A 22,993-nucleotide genomic window follows, 5' to 3' on the forward strand; every position below is an offset into this window, starting at 1 on the left:
TACTTTCATCCGCTTCGATAACAGTGGTACTCGTGCTGAGAGGTTGAAGCAAAACAAATCTGCTGCCCTGGACGATGTATGGCTCATGCTGATGACCAATTTAGAGAAAGCATACACTCCGGATTGTCATGTAACCGTCGATGAACAGTTATTTCCATGTCGTGGGCGCACTAGATTCACCCAATATATTCCGAGTAAGCCGGCAAAATATGGCATGAAAGTGTGGTGGATTTGTGACTCTGTTTCAAACTACCCTTTGAAAGGTATAATTTATACCGGAAAACCACCAGGTGGCCAGCGAGAAATGAATCAAGGTGAACGGGTCGTCATGAAATTGATGGAAAATTATATGGAGCGGTATGACTGTTTATGCTGACAATTTTTTTTCAACATACAACTTGGCAAAAATGTTAATGGATCGTAGAGTGGCTTTCGTCGGTACCGTAAGAAAAAATAAGACCTTCATTCCGCATGAATTGCTTAACCCGAAGCGTGATGTTAAAAGCACTTTATTTTGTTATCACAATAATAATATCGCTCTGTGCTCGTATATGGCAAAGCCGAAAAAGCCAGTAATTATATATTATTATCCACTGCCCATTACCGTCAAAGCACCGATCCATTGAAAGGATTCAAGCCAGATCAAATTTTGGACTACAATAAATTTAAAGCGGGGTAGATACAATGGATCAAATGTTGACTGGCTATTCGTGCAAACGCTCGACAAACCGTTGGCCACTGGCAATGTTTTATAATATGCTTGATATTGCCGATTTGGCCTCATTCATCATCTATGACGAGCTGACGGCAGCTAGTTATCCCACATATGACGAAACGGGCAACTAACCCATTAGTATGGAGGTTTGCTCATAAAAGACAAGCAATGAATCTTTTCAATATCAAGGTGAGTATGAATTATATACAATACACACCTACATATATCTCCGCGTATAAAGGTATGTGTATGCATGTATTCATATTTACTAATTTAAAATAAATTATTTCGCTACTTTTAGGTACCGGAATCTTGTTCATCGACATCAGATGCAGCACAGCAACAAGTTGCTTCAACACTGTATCAACATCGTGCTACCATTGTGCTGCTTCTTCTTCGAAAAAGCGACGTAAAACTCGTTATAACTGCAACAAATGTAATCGTCACATATGTCTTAATGAACATTCCATGCAACTATATAGTTATAAACCCAATTGCTCTTCGTAATTAATACTAATTCGTTCAAATAAATAAATAAAATTATTTTTAAAACCGTATTTCTTACATTATTTGTATGGGTCTGGCCAGACCCTTATGATGCACTTACCGCATCATAAGGCACCGAACATCGGAGGGTTAAAAAATCGCAATAAGTCATGTTTTTAATTATAGCTTATGTTTTTCGGGTTCATAACTTTATTATTATTAAATTACTTATGTATATCAGTTTTAAATAATTTCATTTACATATACATTTTTAAATTTTTTGCTTATTTATGTACATATTTCATACGGATTGTGCTTATTTTTAGTATATGTTGGTGTTTACGAGTAATATATTATACTATTGGGCAACCGCACACTAAATACTAACCTCAATGCTAAATACAACACTGCTGTTTTGTCCATCAGACTCCGACACGATCAAAAAAGTAAGCGTCAAACGAAAATATCAAAAATTTTTGATTTTCATCAAGCATCGTACGTGTAGCCGACAACAAATACGTGTGTCACGACGCCACCCGACTGCACTAACACATACAAAGCGCAGTCAAGCATGCTGGACTGTACCAAGCCCTACACAGCAGAAAGTGTCGTACGGGAACACACGTATACCTATCCTTTTGGCCACACTGAATTCATTATTCATTTTTATTCATTATTCAATTTAATTTAACGTCGTTATTCGTTCTAAGAAAGAGATGATTCGAGAAGCGTTCTTGCAAACGACAAGACATAAAATTAGAGTTCCTTTATAAGTTATAAGTTTTTATCTTAACAGTCTTGAATTAAACATCACAAATAAATAGTGTTAATATAAAATAAAAAGCATATGTGGGGGTTTTAGTCCCCCACAGTAGAATGTAACTAATTGTTTATGTTTCTTCTTCTTCGTACTGTGAAAATAGAAGTCTTATATCAATGTTGCCAACACCCATCCAAAAGTGATCCGGAACATTACAATCAGAATGGATCGTAAAATTGAGCTGGATAACCTAAAAAAACACGTTTAATATCGTCTTGCCTTATATATTCTTTAGGATTGTGTTCGCGCATCAGGTCCGATACGACACTATATCTTATAATACCTTGACATATAAGTAGGATGATCTATCAATCCGTAATTAAAAAGCGAGATTTCCCATACAAAATTTCTCTCCCAAAATCTGAGATTATAAAATAATCCTAGATAATAAGTATACTTTTTTACATACAACCCTGTGTTTTCTGTGTTGTAGATAATTATTTTTACGAATGTAAAGAGGAACGCCAAAGGAAAAACTAAATAAAATGTACGCCGGCAAAGAAAACAGGTTTGCAGACATAATTCTAAAAATTTTTTTATTAGGTATTATTAATTATGCATTCATATAACAGAAAAAGCGTGTGTCCATAAGCGCTTTATCCTCTTATTATAATATTTACTATATAATGTAATATCGAATTTCGCATGCGTATTGCTGCCATAATTTTTTGCAACCTCAGTAAACGTCGTTTACGGATTTCCTACAACTGTTTATTATTAGCAACCATTTGCCAAATTAAATTAGCTCTTCCTTCTGCTTGACTTTTCTTCATAACGTTACTATTATAATTAAACAAACAAAACACCAAAATATTCCACCAAAATAATTTCTATGAGAAAAACCTTTCACAAGAGTATTGACAGCTGATTGTAAATTTTGCAGGTAACCTGCCATATGTGAACGGTTAGATTAATGTTGTGAATTTATTGGTGATTAGTGCAAATGTAAACGTAATTTTATGCTGCGCGTGCTTTATACAACAAGCTGAAAACATCCCTGTACTTCATTAACCTGAATGCATTCCTGTATTCCTTCTATTACAAAAGCTTTGATGTCCCAAAACATATGTTTACAAAAAAATATATTATTTTCATTTGCCAGATATGAGGTTGAGTATTATTAAATACGTCTACTGTTATATACATCTGAGAATTGCACGAATGGAATAAAGCTGGAGTCGGTGGAAACATCTCGGCTTTGCAACATTCAACAAAAATTACGCAAGCAGCAATCTGGTTTTGTGAAACTTAAAAAAAATAGCTTATTAGAAAAACGACAACAATATGAGTTCAGCTGCGGTAACTGCTGCTATTCAAAGCACAGCCGGAGCAGTACCCGTTCGAAATGAAAAAGGTAGATTTAAAGATCAAAATGTGTATCGATTTTCAGTGTGCACTAACTAAATTCATTATATGTCAGGTGAAATTTCCATGCAGAAAGTGAAGGTGCAGCGGTATGTGTCAGGCAAACGCCCAGATTATGCTATTGCTGGTACAAGCTCCGATGAATCAGATTTGGAAGACTTTATAGATCATCGCAAACGGGCTGCTCAAGCACAACTCGAACGACGCCCGCCGAAAGAACACGCAACAGACGAACGTCAAGAAAAACCTCAATCAGGGGATGAGGAAGAAGTCGATGATCCGCGTTTAAGACGTCTGCGTACACGTCCCGAAGATCAGGAAGAGTTGGAGAGGGAACGTCTTGAAAGACACAGGCACATTCATGAGCCAGAAATAGTTGAATCTGACTCAGAGGAAAGTGAACCCGAGGTAACCGCGAGTAAAGCGACAAATAAAATTACACTCGCATCAGAGTCTGATTCAGACTCAGAACTAAGTGAAGATGAGTTAGAGCAACGGCGCATGAATCTGCGCCATCGCATGTTACAACAGCAAAAAGAAGAAGAGGTAAAATTTGTGTACTATGTTTTGGACTTTTAAAGCTATCATTTTCTTATTAATTGCAGATTTTGCAAAAGGAGGAGGAAAAACAATCTGAATCCTCTGAAACCGAAAGTTCTGATTATGAGGAAGAAACTGAGAGCGAGGAAGATAACGAGCCCCGCCTAAAACCGCTATTTGTCCGAAAACGTGAACGTGCAACTATACAGGAAAAGGAGCGAGAAGCGCAAAAACAAAAACAATTGGAGACGGAAGCGAAAAGAGCAGCCAAAGAACGTAGACGCGCAACACTGCGTCTAGTAGAGGATAGCGTTAAAAAAGATCTAGAAAAGGCTAAAGTATGCATTGTAATTAACTTTCCTACACATATTTTCAACATTATTTAATATCTTCATAACAGCCTGACACTGCGGAAGCAAGCATAGACGATGTATGCACCGACGATGAGAACGATGAAGTTGAATACGAAGCTTGGAAATTGCGCGAGTTGAAACGAGTGAAACGCGATCGAGAGGAGCGTGAAAAGTATGCCATTTCATAAATTGCAATTTTAAAATTTTTAATAATCATATCTTTAATAGCGCTGAACGAGATAAATCGGAAATAGATCGCATGCGCAACTTGACCGAAGAAGAACGACGCCAAGAATTGCGTAACAATCCTAAAGTTATCACTAACAAAGCTGCCAAAGGAAAATACAAGTTTTTGCAGAAATACTATCATCGTGGTGCTTTCTATTTGAACGAAGAAAACGATGTGCTGAAGCGTGACTTTGCCCAGGCCACTTTGGAAGACCACTTCGACAAAACTATTTTACCAAAGGTAATGCAAGTAAAGAACTTCGGTCGATGCGGACGCACAAAGTATACACATTTGGTAGATCAAGATACGACGAAATTCGATTCTCCATGGTATGCTGAGACGTCAAACAATATTAAATTTCACAATGAAAAGGCAGGCGGCATGAAACAAGTATTTGATCGACCGTCTTTGTCCAAACGCAAGAAGATGGAGTAATGTCTTGGCATATGAGCAACAACTACTGAAAATATACAGTTTAATATTATAGATAAGCATTTATGAAAACGTTAGCATAATACTACTAATGTATTTTCTATAAAAATAAAAAACATGGCGCTGAATTCGCCTCCAAAAAAACGCCGGTATTGGAGCACCCATATTTTTAGGTATTTTATTTACACTTTTACGTTTTTATTTTATTTTTTCATGTTATCCATTAGGTTCCTAGTAGTTCCATTACTCATGCGCACTACCAAAATCAATTGCCATTGGTGTTGGGCCTGCAGCCAAGGAAGTTGTTGCCAAACATTTTTCAGCCCAATTCATCTTGTCATCGCGCTCTTTAATTTTATCCAAAGGCGTCCAAGATAGATCATATTCTAATCTGTAACTGCCGAGATATTTCTGGTCTACTTTGTCATTCCATTCCTATATTTACAAGTTGTATAATTAGCTAAAAGAACAAATTTACATATACATATATGCAGTGTTGACTTACTTCCGGCGAAAGCATACTGAAATAGCTTTGACCCGATGAACGCTGATAAAGATGATAAATATGGCCTGGCTTTTTGGTGAAATTGCATGCGGCGTTGTGCAATAATTGGCTCTCTTCAGATTCCTTTATTATTTCCATGGCCTGGGCTTGCAGCATTTTAATCTGAGGGAAGAAAATATATGAGATCTCATTTGCTAAACTCTTTCTCGCACATCTCACTTGGTCTAGTATCACACATAGCTTCTGGCACGTGCCAGATTTCAACTGTTTGTCCGCATTTTGAATTTGCGTCGCCAGCGAGATAATGTCTTCCTTCTCGTGCATTGATACGCGCAGTGGGTCCACGATATGCACACCATTAGGGCAAGGATTTCTTTCAACCAACTGCGCTGCGAAATTAACGCATATTTAGCTTAACTATTTTACAAAAGACGAGTGCAAGTGTTAATTACCCTTCTTCACAGCAATGTCGTATGTTAAATTCTCCATTTCTATAGCAGACCTTTTCATAACAAATACATTAAGCTTTTATTCCTATTTTTGAACAATTTTTTTGTCAAAATATCCGATAGATTAACGATACACAGTTTATTGTATCTGAATCTAGTACAACTCGATAACTTTCCGATTTTTTTAGTAAAAGTAGTTGCGTTCGAGAACGCAAAAATTTGTAATATTATTCTTAATTTTTGCAAGCGGGCGTGCGATAACGCTGAAAAATTATCCATCACTCAAATATTGAGAGAGCAAAGCGACAGACTATGCAAGAGAGACGATCATTTTGTATTGGAGAAATTTTTGCCTGCAAAAAATATCCGTCACGAAAATATATAATGATCGAACTTTTTGTAAACAAACAAATGATTTATTTTGTGCGCCTCTACCTGCTATCTGAAACGATAAAAAAGAGTATTTTTCAACAAAAATCGTTAAGGGGGGAGATACATGTAAATGCTCAAATTTTCCTTGATGTTTGTGATTTATTTTTTTTATTAAATAGTCATTATATGTTTTTAAAAATTGACATGTATTTTGTTTAAATATTAAAATAATACAAAAAAAATGTTTTGATTATAATAATTTAAAATGGCGGGTATACGTGAAATTCTTCCTGTGAAGGTCGGAGCGAGGCTTTTTAATCGGCGGGCATTCTAGCATCGTTTCTAGTGATCTGAAAACCAAAAAACAAACATTTTTGTGTTTATTAATGTCATAATTTGTCGGTGAACCTAAAAAAATTTAAAAAAAATAAAAATTCACGAAATACAATGCTTAAAAAAAATAAAATGAATTTTGGCCCTAATTTTTCATGTTGTTTTGCTCTCAAAAAATTATTTTCTCAAAAAATTTTTGGAAACTTGTAGGTTCACATAGAAAGTAATATCATTAGAAAGATGTGTGCAAAATTTCAGGAAGATCGGTCAATAACTTTTCGAGTTATCGTGTACGCCAATCCGAGAAATATAGTTTTGAGAAAAACGTGACTAAAAAGTCCCAGAGCTCGAAGGCAAAGAATAGAGTTGTCACGGTTTACGCTCTATAATATGAGAAATACTGAAAATTATGTTCTAAAAATTTGGTAACATATTCTGAAAGGTCTATACTAACATATTATGGGAAAAAAAAATTTTTTTTTTCAACATTTTACATGTATCTCCCCCCTTAACATATAAAATTATTTATGGTATTTTATCTGTAATCCCCTCTATAATTTCCATGCTACTAAAATAGAAAGGGCGCGGGGTAAGTTGATTCGCTTTGGAATGTTTTGGCTTATGATACGTTCACATAAGCATTAATCACCTATAAATGCACCAAATTAATCTACCCGTTCACATATGGCAGATTACCTGCAAAATTGACAATCAGCTGCCAATACTCTTGTGAAAGGTTTTTCTTCATAGAAATTATTTTTGTGGGATATTTCGGTGTTTTTGGCTTCTTTAATTATTATTAACGATCTGAAGAGAATACAAGGAGAAGGAATAGCTAATTTAATTGCGCAATTGGCTGCTAATCGGTATGCGACGTTTACTGAGGTTACAAAAAATTATGGCGCATGGGAAATTCTATACATTTTATAATAAGTAATAAGAGGACAAAACGTTTATGGGCACACTTTTTGAAGTGAAACTTCTTAGGCGTCGATAGACGAACGAGCATGGAAAGTAAAATTTCGAGGCCATGCAACGTTTCGGGCATTTTCGTTCCGCGAGAGAGAAAAAAGATACAACTTAGAGGAAAAGGAGAGGGAGAGCTATACCTTATATATATCTTAGATACACTTTTGGGTATTTTTCCTGAGTTTTTCCTTGTGGTTGCTAATTTCTAGTGAGAAATAACACTGCCTCCTTTTTGGCGCTTGGTACCAACTTGTAGGAAATATATTTTTGGTGGCTAAAATGCCTTATAATGAAAAGTTTTTCGTATTTTAAAAACAAAAATATATCTCAATAACTACTTGACTTTTTACATAACTAGGAATATAATTAGAAAGTAAGTAATCAAAATACTTTTTTTTTGTATGTAAAAACTACATCCTATTTTTGTGTGAATTTTTAGTAAAAACAGTTTTTATGAAATAATGCGAACAAAGTTATATAAAACTATTTTTTTTCGAAAGTTTACTAATATGATTTAGATACAATTTCATTAAAATATATATTCAACTACCTATAATTTGAAATATTATCCATTTTGGTTTTGATTCCACTAAAGAAACCTTCATTAAACCAACTCCAGCTACGCTACGACCAATAGTCAGTTCTGCGTTATCGGGCATGGACTGCCACCCCAGTAGCATTCCCCGTACAGCAACAACGCTATCCACAGTATTTTTGCATATATAATATTGATAATTAAATTATGTTAAATCGGGAAAATTTCGAAAAAAATTGGTTATGTGTAACTTTTTTCAACAAAATGTACACAAAAGCTTAGACTACAAAAAAACTTATTTAATTCAAGTTAATAACCTTATCTAAGTGAAATCTTTTCACAGATCAGCCATCACTACTTAACCTATTAACCTTCCCAGTGATGCACTTTGTTTTGTAAAGAGTCAAGTGGTTTTTAAATACGAAAAGTTCTAGCGAATCTCATTTTTAATTTTTTTCTAGCGAAATATTGCGTACTTACTGTACTAGTTTTTGAGATATTGCGGTTTTTAAAATGCGCAAATCTAACCTTTTTTCGTTAATAATCTCTTCCTTTTAGTACCGTTCTAATCGACGTATAGTTCTATCCAACTTTTTTCTGTTTTTTTTTTTTTTTTTTGTTTAGCGAAATGGTGCAAGTTCTTTACTTATACAAAAGCAGACAAGAAAAATATAGATTCACCACCGTTGTTGTTGTTGTAGCAGCATAAGCATTCCACATACTTACATACGGGGAATGCTGCTGGAGTGACAGTCCTTGGCTGGATATAAATCCGGGTCGTTTCGGTAACGTAAAACCAACTGTCGTGCAAACCGTCTCGAAAGGTTGGTTGGTAGGAAGGAAGTTAAGCCACAAGTCTCTACAAAAAATTATTCGGAACAAAATATTAATATTTTCCTATGCTTATGTAGTTATAGAGAAAAGATATTGCCTTATTGGGCCTTATTTCAATAGCTGAACTGATTGCCTGATTCTATACATAGTCAAATCTTTAACACTTCTCAGAGTACCACGCGATCAAAAACAAGAAAAATAAAAAACAAAGTCTGTGGGCATTATTTCATTCGCAAACCAACTCTTTTTATTATTAGTTATCAGTTTAACATATACAGATATATGTGCTATATGTTTATGTATTAATGCATCAGCTACACCAAGTTAATAATAATCTAACACCTATGACAATTATAATTTAATTTGTTCAAATTTAAGTTTTTACAGTATTATAAATGCAATAAGCCAATTGCAATGGAAATGTTTTTCTCTTTTGTTAAAATTTGTGCCTATATAATTTGATTTATACATTTACAGCACATATGGAAAAATGGCACGCCGACCTTTCGGGTAGTCTTTGAACTCTTTCTTGTAATTGCGGTGCTTGCCCAGAGCCCACACTGCCATTTGAAAAGCTCCAGCAAACGCAAACAGCAAAGCCGGCAAACATTGAGTCATTAAAGAGAAAGCCACCCAGGAACCAATCTCGTAAGTGTAGTTGGGGCAAGACACCAAACTGAAAATGACGATTAAAAAAAAATACCCAATTGTTAAATGCATGCAAAATAGATAGGTTAGATAGTTAGATATTTTACTTGAATAGCTTTGTGAAGGGGTTATCATCAGCAACCGGAATTCGGCGCACTTTTGTGCCAGGTGGGCGCAAGTTACGTAGGGCAATGTGAATAGAAAAATTGCCCAGTTCGCAAATCTGTAAAGGTAGTTCACTCTATACTGTGACTGGTCATTTAGTATATTCAAAATTTATTTACCGCGAAAGCAGCTAAAGAACCCCAGACTTGAAGACAACAAGGGCTGGTATAGAGTGGATGATTAACGTGATACGAAACATAGGCTGTGAATCCCCAGTAGTAGCTGCAATTTTTAAAGAGATTACGGATGGGCATTGTCGCATGTGAGAAACGATGAACGAAAATAGTCTCTAAAACTCGTTTTACATAATGAACGACATAGCAGCCTGCTGCAATGCTGCAAAAGAAACACGGAATATAAACATTAACATATACATATATACATACTGTTTGCTAAATATAAATATTAATGCGAAATTCAATGAGCGCTTGTGAAACTTTGACTTGGCGACGTAAAGCGAAGCTAATTTACAGCAAAACATAAAAAAAGTAAAGGTTAAACTAGGTCGTCGATATTGTTGTTGCAGTCACTGCATTTATGCTTATGTGATATGCTTCGCCAAAACCAATCACCAACGCTTACCAGGGGAAAGTTCATCATTGACAAACTTACTGTGCCGTTAATGAAATCGGTTTATCCGTTGCTTCACCATAGATGAGAGCGGGGCGAGCATAGAAGATAAGGTATACGAACAGTGGGCCGGCATATTCAGCTAGAAATACAGTCTTCCAACCAATCTGGGGTCCCAAATCTTTTATGTAAATCTTATTTGATTTTCCAATATTAAGCGACTCCAGCGTATCCGTTTCTTTAAGCGCCTTTCCACGCGGTTCCAAGCGCAATGACTGCCGTTCCGGAGCCGGTGTGCTTCCATATTGCTTATGTATTATATAGCGTAGGTCACCAACTGTAGTACTGGGAGGAACGTGGCATCTGCCAAACGACTTGGAGCCCGTTGTTGATAATATTTCGATCTAATCGTAAAGCAATTTTATAAGAAGTTTTCACATAAGAAGTTAATTACACACTTACATCCATTATATATTATGTAAATATTAACCGCACTATGAGCAAAGTAAATTAATTTATTTTAATAGCTAATTTATTTATAATCAATAGTAAATTGTGCGACACCCAACAAGCAAACTTTACAAATGCGCTTTGCACAAATATTTTGCTGTGAACAAGGCGAATTTATCAATCCATTTTGGCTGTGAAAATTTCGAAGATTCACCCAACTGGAAGAAGAGAAATCAAAGTTCAATCCAAGGCGAATTCACAGAAGGTGACTTCAGTACAACAACGAATTTGCACATAATTGCCATGTCAAAAATTGAATGTAGAGAACGTTAAATATTCATTAACGTTCTCTGTTGAATGAGAATGTAAGCAGTAACCAAGACAACAACAATTAAGCTAGGCACTTTGATGTTTGAGCCACCAAATCAAGAAAAAAGAAAACACATATCAGCTGCTATAACGAAGCCACCTGTGTGGATTCAATTTGGTTCAATCGATTAATCGCAAGTGTTTTTAACGTCCTAAAACGATATTCAAAGTAATTGCATTTGTGTATTTGAATCGCAGTATTCTTTTCTTTTAACGAATTATTTGATTGAAAGCTTCATTTGAATGTATCTTAGTTCGACCTTAAGATGCGGGTCAAGGCGCATCCATACAAGGTGATAGTATCTCAGGAACCGCCATTAAAAAAGAGTTACTTACAGGAAGTCTGACGTCAGCTCTCGTCGCAGTAAAAAACACACAAATGCAGGAGAGATGGCATGTTTGGGAAAATTCAGTGAATTGCTTTGTGAGGTGTAAACTAATCAAACTAATGAAAACGAAGTGCCGTGTGCTAAATGATGAAAGGACAAATTAATATAAAGCCTCCAAATGCAGTTTGTTTGCGTTTTTATGCGGAGGACATCGTGGCAAGAAAGTATGTGTGTGTGCGATAATTTCTTGTGTTTGGTTGTCTTCATAGCTTTTGCCTACTCTTCCTATTAACAAACAAGTGATTCCCCTACCTTTTGTTTGTTTATTCATGGGCTCTTACGACACAGTAAATTCGGAAGGTGCAATCTATTTCTCTATCATTCTTGCCCATTAATAATTGCCCACTTATTTAGCAGGTGTAAGTGCATCACTATGCCTGTATGCCGTGAACAGTTTTAGAGCGGATAGCGCGTTGGCGGCTTGACAGGTAACCGCTATCGTAATTAGAACACATCTAATAGCCTGAAATTGCATCGTAGTGCGGCACACTCATGCTGAAAGCAGTGAACGACGTAAACGCAGTCCCCTGTCAGCTGTCAGCTGTTACGATCAAACTAATGAGCCCCATGTAAATGAAAAATCATCACCCTTCCGTTCCGTAGTATCGTAGGATTTTGGAAATTTGCGTAGAATTGTGTTAGTTGATTGCTCTCTCACCACACAGTGTTGCCAAAAAGTACATTTCGAAATCACTTACAAAATGCTTTTAAACAAATTTTAGTTTTTATTAAAATAACTTAAAAAAAATGTTGGATAATGTTAATTATAGACAAATTAACTATTTGTATTTGTTGGTTTTTGGCTTTGGTTTATTATACAATTAGAAATTATAACTGATAACGCGTATGTGTAAAAAAGTGTGTATGCAAAAATATCAATGGCAACATTGTGTAGATGCAACCAAACACAGACACACTCAAACCGATGTATTCTACGGGATAAGTTTTGCTCAGTTTTGTATATCATACGGGCAGCGGAAAGGGACTACGATACGTTGGCGAGTGTGAGCACCATGAAACAGTGATGCTGGTGTATGCCGCGATTAAGTCCCGTTGTTTTCTGATCACTTAATTACCATCGGTTTGTTTACAATCGAATGCAGGCAACATTGCAAAATAAATAATTTTGATATTTTGCGGAGCAATAATATAGAGAGATTGTTTTAATAATAATAATTTTTTTGTAACAATGACTTTCAATGAGATGCTTATAGAGGAAGTGCGAAAGCACAGGTGTATTTACGATGTATCACTTAAGGAATTTGGAAGCGAGCTGAAGAAAGCTTGGAGGGAAATCGGGAAAGTGCTAAACGCAAACCGTAAGTATTATGAAGGGCATGGTGTGAGAGGTGGCGAGGGTGTTTTCATGCTCAAAACGGGTCATGTAGCCAGCCGGCAATAGCAGAAGATTCTCGTTCCCGCGACAGTCGGTTCTACGTAACCGGAACGACCCCGATTTATATCCGGCCAAGGACTGTCACTTCAGCAGCATTCCTCGTATATGCACGGGGAATGGCTATGCTGCTACAACAACAACAACAGCAACAGCAGAAGATCCTCGTTACAGCGCCGTAAGATAGAGCTGTTGTGGGGCGCGCCGAATTGTTGGTCGAGCTGGTGCTGCTTTTGTTAATTGTGCAGTTGTTGTTGTTGATATCGCTACTGACACTGTTGCCTCCCTTCTTCTACATAAACGCCAGTATTCCATGCCGACAATTTTAGCTGTAGAATCTTTCGAATGGCGTCCTCGCAATAATTTATTCCCTAAATAATTACTTATGTATATAAATCTATTTATTTTGTATGGAATATTTTTAGCGAAGATTTGCAAACAGCGATGGAATACTCTTCGGGACACATACAAAAGAATGAAGCGTACTAACGAGCCAGGCTCCAGCAGTGGTGCACCAATACCCAACAGGAAATGGAAGTTCCAAGAGGTATTATCCTTCTTGGATGACTGCAGAGATAAGAAGTAAGTATTAAAGTTAATAGTTTCTTCAATTCTAATACTTATAAAAACATTACTCATACAAGCTTTTCTTTATTAAAAACTGCCAGAAGCATTAAAATAGTAGAGCCAACAACAATTGTGTTGGAAGATATGGGGAATACAATACCAGAAAAGTTCACCTTGGAAGAAGACACGGACTCTCAATCATCATATTCTTCGGCAAGCTCAAGCGGAACAGCAATTGAGAGACTCGCCGATGCCGAGCTGAAGAGTAGTTTAGCCAAAGCAATGGGGCAATGCCTTGCTTTAGTAACTGATCTTGTCAAAGTACCACAAAAAAATTCAACATTCTCACTTTTTGAATCTTTTGCTCAAAAAATAGTGGATGCAAACTTACCCCAAGCGGATGTTAACAGAATAGAAGCAAAAGTGATGTTATTGTTGCATGAGGAACTGGCAAAATTTTATAAATGAAATAACTATATTTGATTTGTTGGAATTAAATGAAGTGAAAACTGACAGTATTATTAATAATAAATTTAATACTTTTTCACTCTATGCGTTCGAGAAATATTTAAAGTTTGGCACGCTAGTTGCAGCAATAAATTATTAACATGTAAAGTATTTCAGGTAGTGTGAACCGTCTTCTATCCAAACTTGCACAAAAAAAATGGAACGAAAATTTTCAATATGCAGGAACAGGATGCAATGCAATTTATTGTCGTTGCGGTATTTTAATTTGATATTTGAGCATTTGTTACCACGCAGCAGAAACCTGCAATGACTTTTATTACTGGAATATCATTTATCACTTCTTTTAATTTAACTTACGTTCGGATGTATGTAGCCTTAAGAAGCGAGCGGTGATTGTGGTACAGAGGTATGATGCAGTTATACAAGGTATTATACGTTGTGTCGTGCTGTTTTCCCAGTCCCTTAGTTAAAAGTTGTACGCATATGGTCAGTTTTTGAGTACTGTTGAAATGAGGTGGACTACTATCGCAAATTAAAGAAAGGGGAATAGTTAATCTTTCCTCAATTATTAAATAGTATGTCGGCCAGTGTGTCTCTACTCCTAAATGCATTTCCAGAAGACCGATTCGCTTTTGCAATTCTGCAGGAAGGTAGGCCAGCGTGAGATTCTCTCCAAGGTTCATGAGCTCGTCGCTGAAATATCAACTCTCCCTATCGATCATTAGATAGTTATGCAGCACAATTTTCTCTAAGACAATTATATCTAAATTTTTTGATGCTGCGCTAATATTAGCGTGTAGAACTCTCCACCTGCCAGCCAAACTTCTAAATTCGTTTTCAATATGCAACTAATAATTTTTCGTTGAGGTTGTCATTTTTTTACTAATAAGTTCCGGCCAGGATATGGACGCATAAAGTAGTGCTTTAATGAGAATGCATTATCCCCCAACAAAATAATATTGGAGAGTGGTTTCTGCTCTTGAAATATTGAAAAGTATAACATAGGTCAACACAAAATTTGACTTTGACTTCAAAGCATTAAATTTCAATTCTTTAGGTCGTAATTAGACAAAAAAAAAAAAATAGATGGCATGAAAAAGTTTGCTTTCCTATTTAAGAAACAGCTTGAACGATATTTTTCAAAATCTATGATTCTAATTTTTATTTAAGAATGAAACTATTCAAATAAACACTTTTATCATTTTTATTAATTTTTAATATTAAAATAATTTACAAAAAACTAGAAAATAATTTAAAAGTGTAAACTTTTACTTTTTCTTTTATGTTCATAGGTACTATCCCCCAATAAACCCCAAATATAGTCTCCCATCATGTTTTCATTATATTGGCCTTGATAACGTTGTTCAACAAGTTGTAATATTAACATCACCAAGCAAATTCCACTGTTTTAAGCGAGAGCCTAAAAGCTCTGCTTTACTTTTTGGTAAATTTAAATCTCTAACTAAATCAGTAAAATCTTCTGTAGTGATGAAATGATGTTTTGGTTGTTCTGGTGTCGGTAAAAACTCTTTATCGGAATTACTTTTATATGAACTAAAAGATGAGCCACTTTTCTGCGATAGTTTTTTCGGTGGCACAGGTACTGGTCGTGTCAGATCATGTGAGACTGGAGCAGAAGAAGATTCTAGATCAGGATATTCAATTACCTCTACGTCTTTTACTTGGATTCACAATGCAAAAGTAGCAGTCTTTAATGTGGTCTTTTGGTTCTCGCCAGATTCTTGGTATGGCAAATTTCAAAGACCTTCTCTCACCTCGATACCACCCTAAAATATAGAAACAAAAATGAATATGTCTATTAAATTTAATTTACTATGTATATCAAATTTACTTACCTTTCAAACATCTTTTACAGTAGCTACAAGCAATATGTGGGGCCCATGTCTTGTCTTGATTTCCGAACAGGATGGCCAAAGTATATATGATTCGTAGGCTTCACAGAGGACGTGAGATGTATTTAATTCATATTTTATGTCTCGATCTTTAATAAATTGTCCACATACATAACAAAATGCATCAGCTTCATATATACACTTTCGCGACGACATTTTAGGTTATTCTAGATTTGTACATAACTGCTAATCGTTTTTATCACTATAGCGCCATCTAGCGGCACTGTGTGATCCTTACAACCCTACTCTAATCGCGCGGTATTTTTTAATGTATTAAAATTCATAAAAAATTAAAAAATGAGTATTGTTACTGTAACTATTAGATATTTTCTCTTCGTTTTTGTTCATAATAAAGCAGAAAATCATAAAATAAACTTTAGCACAAAGAACGAAAATTATTTTGTAGAGTCGTATAATTAATAATATAAAAGTTTAGTTGTATGCGAAATATAAAATTACCAGGAATTGCATCATCTGACGAAATATAAAATCATTTTTCCAAATGAACTGCGTGAGAAAATTTCACCATCACTCTCGCTTCGCATCGCACCCACGTCTACAAAAGTAAACGTGTAGTTGGAATCGCAGGCCGTCATTAGCACGACATCATACGTTTTTTTGTATTTGTAGATCAAAGATCTGCTGAGTGCTGGATAAACTATTTTTAATGTTTGCCATCAACCGCCTCAATACAACTCGGTATCCCGGTCATTACAAACCTGTCTGATATATTTTTCCATTCATGCTCAGTGCTCTTGGATCATGTCCATAAGACATTGGGAGTATCGTAAATAATCTCTCTTACTGTCGATGCGCGTATTTTATGCGACCAGGCGACATATTGTGGGTTGAATATTTATGATAGGTACTTCGATTTTAGTATTTCTTCGTTTATTGGCGCTTTTCTCGAAAAATACTGTTATCTTCCTTTAACTTGGCCCTTTAGTTGAGCCGTTGAAGACATGTTCCGTGGAAACCAAACTCCTTAAGCGTCACGTTCGACCTAGCGTTCACCAACTCTTGTTCAACCGCTGGTTCACCTCAATGTACATCTCATTCATTGTGCATTTAATTTTAATTATTCGCACAGTCATTCAATATTATTGATTTTGGCAAGTACTCACAAATATAGCACATGAAAAGATTTCACTACAAAATTAAATTTATTGAAACCACAGAATGTCAGCTGAAAACCATCTCGTTGCAATGTGTTTTCAGTCCTTGCCGCAATTGTGTTTAATCATTATGCTTATAATAATCCGGTGATCAGCTGTTCACCACCCGTCAACCCGTTACGCGCTGCTCGGTGCGATTCTGTTTCGGGCATTATTCGGCTTTCAGTCTTTCATCTACCTTTCGTAAATATTGCGTTATTTTATGTGAAACGTTTTCTGCATGTGGGAATAAATCGAAGAGTGTACATTCAGGACTTGTGGTTGAGAGACGTAGAAAATCTAGAAACGTGAAAACAATTTCCATTTGCTGCTGGAATGAAAGTAAATAGGCGACACAATGACAGACAGTGGAGACGAGGTGAGAAATGCTGAAAAAGCGGCGACAAATGCTGCAACTCCTCATAATTTTTTGCAGATTGAGTTGTGCCAGAATGTAGGACCGCACGAACTTGTGGAGGTTAAATCCAAGGCTGTTGTTAAGTTTTCGGCGGTGCAGGTGCCAACGAGTTTTAATCGTCTGCAGTGCAACACCAATCTAAATCTGCCTCCTTCCAATTGGTTGACTACATCAGACAACAGCGGCCTACACCAAGCTCTTTACCAGTCCCCAGGTTTTGCTAGGTGAGTCACGTAAAAAATTTCCACTTAATCATCATTTTAATCTGAAAACATTGTTTATATACACAGCTTTAGCATTGCCCACATGTTTCCAGACTGCGTGGGCGAGGTGGACGTTGTTACAGATGCTGAGAATATTAAACGGCTTTTGAAGCTGCCCTACACTTCTAAAAGTGCTGTTAGTATGATTGTTCATAAAGTGGGCAACACACTGCTACTTGACGAGTTCGACATACAAAAGTACTTGCTGCGTAAGGCCGATGACGATTGGAAGTGGCTACGTACTTTTATACTGGAGCATATCCTTGCGTATGGCGAGAAAGATCATAGCTTCTGTCTCAAGGATAAATCACGCGAGGCACTTCAAACTAAAAATTTGTTGTCGAAATTTCTATACTACAGCTTAAAACAATCAGGTGCTGAAGCACCAGAACAAGAAGCGCAACGCGTTCGTCCTGTTCTACCCATTACAGGACCAGTACTACCTGAACCCAAAGTAGAGGAGAATGTGCCGGATCCGAAATCAAGTCATGTGTTCAATCGGAATGTTCTTTGGACATTTGAAGATATACGAATGCTTATCGGCACTGATATGCCTATTTTTGGTGGTCCCAATCGGCCATGCATTAGCCTGAGATTGCGCGACATGGCTAAGCCCATCAATGTGCTAACTGGCATTGATTATTGGCTCGACAATTTGATGTGTAACGTTCCAGAGGTGGTTATGTGTTATCACTTGGATGGGATTGTTCAGAAATACGAAATTATCAAAACAGAAGACCTTCCATATCTTGAGAATTCACAGTTTTCACCTCAAGTTGTGCGCAATGTGGCACAAAATATATTAGCGTTCCTGAAAGCTAACGCCACAAAATCTGGGCATACTTATTGGCTGTTTAAGGGACGGAACGATGATGTTGTGAAGTTGTATGACCTCACCACGCTCTGCCAAAAAGACACGGAAGCAAATAGGTGTGACGAGAAGCAAGAAAATCCTTTCACTGTGCCTGTGGCTATGCTCTTATACACAGTGGCACGTAACATGAAGAGTACGGCCACACAGATAACACCTAAACTGGCGGGCAACATAAAGGCTTTGCTAGATAACTGCATTAAGCTATTACCCAAAGAGAAATATCCGCAGATTGTTACATCTTCCCATTATATACTATCTGATTTGCATTTGCCGGCGGGAATTGATCCAAAGGCGCCAAAATTTGATAACTCTGATATTGATTCCGACACTCAATCAGTTTATGAAGAAGATGAAGATGATGATTTGGACAATGACGATGACTTCAATTTGAACGATGTCCACGATGAGTTAATTGAAAATGCTGAACAGAGTGGCAACGTGGCAGTGAAACAGATTTGCGACACACTAAAGGAGTTAAATCTGGATGCCCATATTAAAAATGGAAAACGCTATCCGCGCATACCGTCCCCGCTACATGCGGGAATAGAGGACCGATGCCGTATTTCTTTGGAGCATATAAGCGCTGGCATCGCGTGCCTGAAGTTCTTCAACTCTAGCGAGGAAAAGTTTATTAAAGAAAGTGAAGTGCGGGCCAAAGACGAAGAGAAGCAACGAATATTGCATGAGGAACAACACCCGAATATGGCAAAACCCTTCAAACCCATACCGTTACCCTACGAAAGCCTTAACAAAACGGCATCAAATGGCGAGCCAGACACTCTCAAACATAATAATGACGAAACTGGCGATAGTCAAACACAAAGCGAATTGGACAAAAAAACGAAAAAGTCAAAAGTTAAACGCAGTAAGGGTAGAGAACTGAAAGAGTGCAGCAGCATAAAAATCGAAGCAAATCAAGCACAAAGCCTGTCTGCCGCAGAAGACAAGCGAATCGGAACGAAATTCAATTTGCAACATTTCGGTTCATGGAATGTACACTTGAAACTGCTCTTGTTAGAGAAGGCCTGTCTTACGTACGCCACCTACGCGGAATTCCACTACGTGGAGCAGAAATACGGCAGATGCTTGAAGGCTATTTACATGGCTTGTCGCTGCCAGGAGGTTGTCTTGAAATACATGTCAGACATAGCATCGCAAAAGAGTTGTCTGCTGGGTCGCGCAGGCGACTGCTTCTTTCAAATGGCTAAGAACTGGCAGGACATCGACAGCTATCTCGAACAATTCAATGAGGAGTCCGAGATTGCACAGAATATCAATAATGAGCTCGTCAAGGACTTGAATGGGGGTAATCATTTGAGATACTCCTAAATTAAGCCGGTTTTTTTTCAGTATTTTTACATGCATTTGAACTTTCATCCAGATGATCTCATTGAATTAATTACGCCATTGGCTAATATTGAACATTTGATGCTGTCAAGCTGTAAGTGCTACGAGAATGCGATTGAGTGCATCATGGAAGGAAGTGATTCCGATGAAGATGCCAGAAGCGAGTTACTGCGTCGTTTGGGCAATGTGCGAAATGAGTTGGGCCTAAAATACATGTACTGGGCGCAAGGTAAGCCAGCGGCGAAAACTCGAATAGAGAAGAATAAGTTAATAAGAATTTTTTCATTTCAATAGAGGAATATTCGAAAGTAATGGAGAATAACGCGCACAAAGTGAATGATGATGACGATTCTACCGAATCTGGTCCGTCGAAGGAAATTCAAACTGAGGACGAGATGCAGAAAAGCGAAAAACCGGAAGAGCCGATTTATATAAAATTGGTAATGAAATCGTATGACTGCTTGATTCGGGGCATCTCGGCGTTCAGTGAGGTGCACGATAATGTAAATCTGGCTTTTTTGTATTGCAATATGGGGCGGTTTATGCGGTTCCGTGCGCACTTATATCTGCCAGAAGAAAAGTAAGAAACGATTAGGCTTTAGTTGATTATTTAATTAATTCCACTGTGTATGTAGCATAAACTTTGTGAGAAAGCAGAAAACGTTCTATAACGAAGCGTTTTTGAATTACGAAAAGGCGAAGGATATATTGGGCGCGCGAAAGTGTAGCCCAGAGTTGTGGGACTTGGTGAATTGGGAACTTTCAACTGCCACGTTTACCTTAGCAAAACAGTTGCAAGATTTCAGTACTGCCGATGAGGTAATCATATATTCTATCAAATTTCTAAACTAAATTGCATTGATTTTATACGTTTATGTAATGAAAAAGGCTACGCGGAGTGAATTAGAGAAGGAAGTCTTAGACCTGCTGCAAAAGTCATTAAAACTCTGCGACTTAGAGCATCCTGGGTCAAGACAAATCCTCTACACATATCGCTCAGGTCTAATACACAAACGGTGAGCATTAATATAATTAAAAAAAATAATATTCTAACAGTCGGAAATATTTTACAGCATCGCTTCATTTCACTATAGTCAGCTGCGTAACAGCTGCACTGACAACGCAATCCCTAAAGCCACTTTGCAACTATGCAAGCATCACTACGAGCGCGCCGCTAGTATTTTGGAGGGTTTGCGTGAAGCCAGCGATTATCTGGTGGTGCAGCTCGAACGCATTTCATTGCAAGAATTCTTAGCCGAGAGTAAATATGCCATTTTAGCACCAGCCACCAATGGTTGTTTTCTTATATTTCCTTATCTCTTTTAGTTTCTACTCATATTGCGCAAAAAATAAAACACTTGCAAACCGCCTTGAGTTTGTGTCTAAAGTCAAAAGTTGTATTCGAGTATGCCTTAGCCATGAATAACCCCACGGAACGCAACACAACGAATGATGAGTTCTGCAAGCACATCTTATTGTTTGAAAGCCGCTTGCAGAACACACTGAAAACACTAATAAAGATGTTGCTCAATGGAAAGGATCCAAAAAAATTAGTTGAGCTTTATAAAAAGATGTATATGACAACTCTAACTTTTAAACGGGCAACAGGCGAGCAGAACGCCACGGTGGAGCAGCTGGCGCAACATTTTTCCAATTTAATGCAGCAACTGAACGAGCTAGAGCAGTCACATAAACCAAATGTGAGCGAGAAGCTATAACCAACTACTACTAACTAATTCAATGCGATGAATTTCTATATTCCCGGCTTTGAGAGAAAATTCTTAAAAATGGTTGTTTCAGCTTAAATTTAATTTAAGACGTTTGAATATTAATTAATCTATAGGTCTTCTTAGTTTAAGAAACGCTTTGTTGACACACTTTGGACGTTATTTGAAACTTTGTTACACCGCGACAAACCATTAGAAGTAAGCTAATTTACGATGCTACTAAATTAATATTTATTTGTGAGTTGAATTGCGTTACTTTGTAAATGCATTTTTTGTATTGAATGCCCCTCTGCACATCTTGCGCAAATCCGAATGAAAGCTAATAAAATCAAAATCTAATTAAATGCGTTTGATTTTTTTTATACAAGGATACCAATGTTTATACGCGTCAAGTGCGCGTTTCTCGCCATTTATTTCCAATTTAAGACACATTTTCAATTCGTAATAGCGGGTCAAAAGAAAAATAGGGCATAAGATGTAATAAAAACATAAAAAAGAGACTGACTCTACCCATTCTAGGATTATTTGGGGGAAATGTAAAATTTAACTGTTAATGGCTGAAAGTAAAATTTTGACTTCTGGAAAACCAAAATGCCATACAAATGTCTTAATTTTTTTCTTAGCAGAAAATCTGCTTTCTTAACGGAGTGCGAAGATACTTTAATTAAAAAGCAGAATCAATTTTCCTCAAGTGCTTACAAAAACAACAATGTAGAATTACAGCCACCGCAACCTACCTAAGCTCCTACGTCGGTCGTTCCCACGGCAGTCGGTGCTGCGTTGCCGGAACGACCCGGATTTATACCCGGCCAAGGACTGTCGCTCACGCAGTATTCCCCGAATATGTATGGGGAGTGTTTATGCTGCCACAACAACAACAACAACCTAGCCTCTTTGCCCTGATCTGACTGTTCGCTTTCAAACCTTGACGAAAAAACGATGGCAACCCTTTTGCCTAACTCGCGTAATGGAATTTGTGATTGATGAAAATTTTGTTTTAAATTTTCGTTGAAGATTGCGATTGTTGTTGTAATAGCATAAAGTTCCCCATAGGTGTTTGGGCATTGCTGCTGAAATTCTGATAACTTAAAAATGACTTTCGGGGGAATATTTATAAATATTTATACGAGGGTCATTTGAAAAGTCCGTGTAAAAATAAAAAAAAAACACTTAATTGTTTGAATAAATATTTTTTACTTTTCGACATAGTGTGCTTTTAGGCGTATACACTTCGTACAACGCTGTTCTAGTATATTTATCCCTTCCGAATAATAGGATTTGTCCAAGTCTGAAAAATTGCCATTCGTTTCCGTTCACCTCCTCGTTCGAATAAAATCTTTT

At 36.9% G+C, this 22,993-nt stretch overlaps 5 protein-coding genes across 8 annotated transcripts; 3 read left to right on the forward strand and 2 right to left on the reverse strand.

Annotated features, from left to right (window-relative positions):
- Nucleotides 1-3,118: 3,118 nt before the first annotated feature.
- Nucleotides 3,119-5,106, forward strand: LOC129241708 (microfibrillar-associated protein 1). 2 transcript variants are annotated; one of them, XM_054878186.1, is made up of 6 exons: nucleotides 3,133-3,209; nucleotides 3,251-3,375; nucleotides 3,442-3,932; nucleotides 3,992-4,264; nucleotides 4,327-4,451; nucleotides 4,508-5,106. In XM_054878186.1, exons 2-6 carry the CDS (start codon nucleotides 3,306-3,308, stop codon nucleotides 4,941-4,943), a joined length of 1,395 nt encoding a protein of 464 aa, XP_054734161.1. In that variant the 5' UTR covers nucleotides 3,133-3,209; nucleotides 3,251-3,305; the 3' UTR covers nucleotides 4,944-5,106. The 2 variants fall into 2 exon arrangements, with proteins under 2 accessions (XP_054734160.1, XP_054734161.1); XM_054878185.1 differs by having other exon boundaries at nucleotides 3,119-3,375.
- LOC129241709 (uncharacterized protein C1orf50 homolog) lies at nucleotides 5,103-6,030 on the reverse strand. Its single transcript, XM_054878187.1, has 4 exons — nucleotides 5,898-6,030; nucleotides 5,665-5,834; nucleotides 5,446-5,607; nucleotides 5,103-5,375 (listed from the first exon to the last, which is right to left on the reverse strand). The coding sequence occupies exons 1-4, from the start codon at nucleotides 5,953-5,955 to the stop codon at nucleotides 5,184-5,186; spliced, it is 582 nt and encodes a 193-aa protein (XP_054734162.1). The 5' UTR covers nucleotides 5,956-6,030; the 3' UTR covers nucleotides 5,103-5,183.
- A 3,120-nt stretch (nucleotides 6,031-9,150) lies between these two features.
- Nucleotides 9,151-13,966, reverse strand: LOC129240142 (very-long-chain enoyl-CoA reductase). Its single transcript, XM_054875702.1, has 6 exons — nucleotides 13,880-13,966; nucleotides 10,783-10,988; nucleotides 10,363-10,724; nucleotides 9,870-10,086; nucleotides 9,693-9,808; nucleotides 9,151-9,613 (listed from the first exon to the last, which is right to left on the reverse strand). The coding sequence occupies exons 2-6, from the start codon at nucleotides 10,786-10,788 to the stop codon at nucleotides 9,409-9,411; spliced, it is 906 nt and encodes a 301-aa protein (XP_054731677.1). The 5' UTR covers nucleotides 10,789-10,988; nucleotides 13,880-13,966; the 3' UTR covers nucleotides 9,151-9,408.
- Nucleotides 12,563-13,999, forward strand: LOC129240143 (uncharacterized). Of its 2 annotated transcripts, none has more exons than XM_054875703.1 (3): nucleotides 12,563-12,847; nucleotides 13,347-13,503; nucleotides 13,566-13,999. In XM_054875703.1, the coding sequence occupies exons 1-3, from the start codon at nucleotides 12,718-12,720 to the stop codon at nucleotides 13,954-13,956; spliced, it is 678 nt and encodes a 225-aa protein (XP_054731678.1). In that variant the 5' UTR covers nucleotides 12,563-12,717; the 3' UTR covers nucleotides 13,957-13,999. The 2 variants fall into 2 exon arrangements, with proteins under 2 accessions (XP_054731678.1, XP_054731679.1); XM_054875704.1 differs by having other exon boundaries at nucleotides 12,573-12,847; nucleotides 13,590-13,999.
- A 3,242-nt stretch (nucleotides 14,000-17,241) lies between these two features.
- Nucleotides 17,242-21,973, forward strand: LOC129240144 (erythroid differentiation-related factor 1). Of its 2 annotated transcripts, XR_008582033.1 has the most exons (10): nucleotides 17,242-17,402; nucleotides 17,460-17,665; nucleotides 17,732-19,884; nucleotides 19,960-20,154; nucleotides 20,220-20,505; nucleotides 20,561-20,744; nucleotides 20,814-20,941; nucleotides 20,999-21,186; nucleotides 21,252-21,715; nucleotides 21,769-21,973. XR_008582033.1 is itself a non-coding variant. In XM_054875705.1 (9 exons), the coding sequence occupies exons 1-9, from the start codon at nucleotides 17,382-17,384 to the stop codon at nucleotides 21,641-21,643; spliced, it is 3,753 nt and encodes a 1,250-aa protein (XP_054731680.1). In that variant the 5' UTR covers nucleotides 17,242-17,381; the 3' UTR covers nucleotides 21,644-21,973. The 2 variants fall into 2 exon arrangements, 1 of the variants encoding a protein (XP_054731680.1); XM_054875705.1 differs by having other exon boundaries at nucleotides 21,252-21,973.
- Nucleotides 21,974-22,993: the final 1,020 nt, after the last annotated feature.

This window comes from Anastrepha obliqua, chromosome 3, assembly GCF_027943255.1.
Source record: "Anastrepha obliqua isolate idAnaObli1 chromosome 3, idAnaObli1_1.0, whole genome shotgun sequence".
Lineage (NCBI taxonomy): Eukaryota > Metazoa > Arthropoda > Insecta > Diptera > Tephritidae > Anastrepha > Anastrepha obliqua.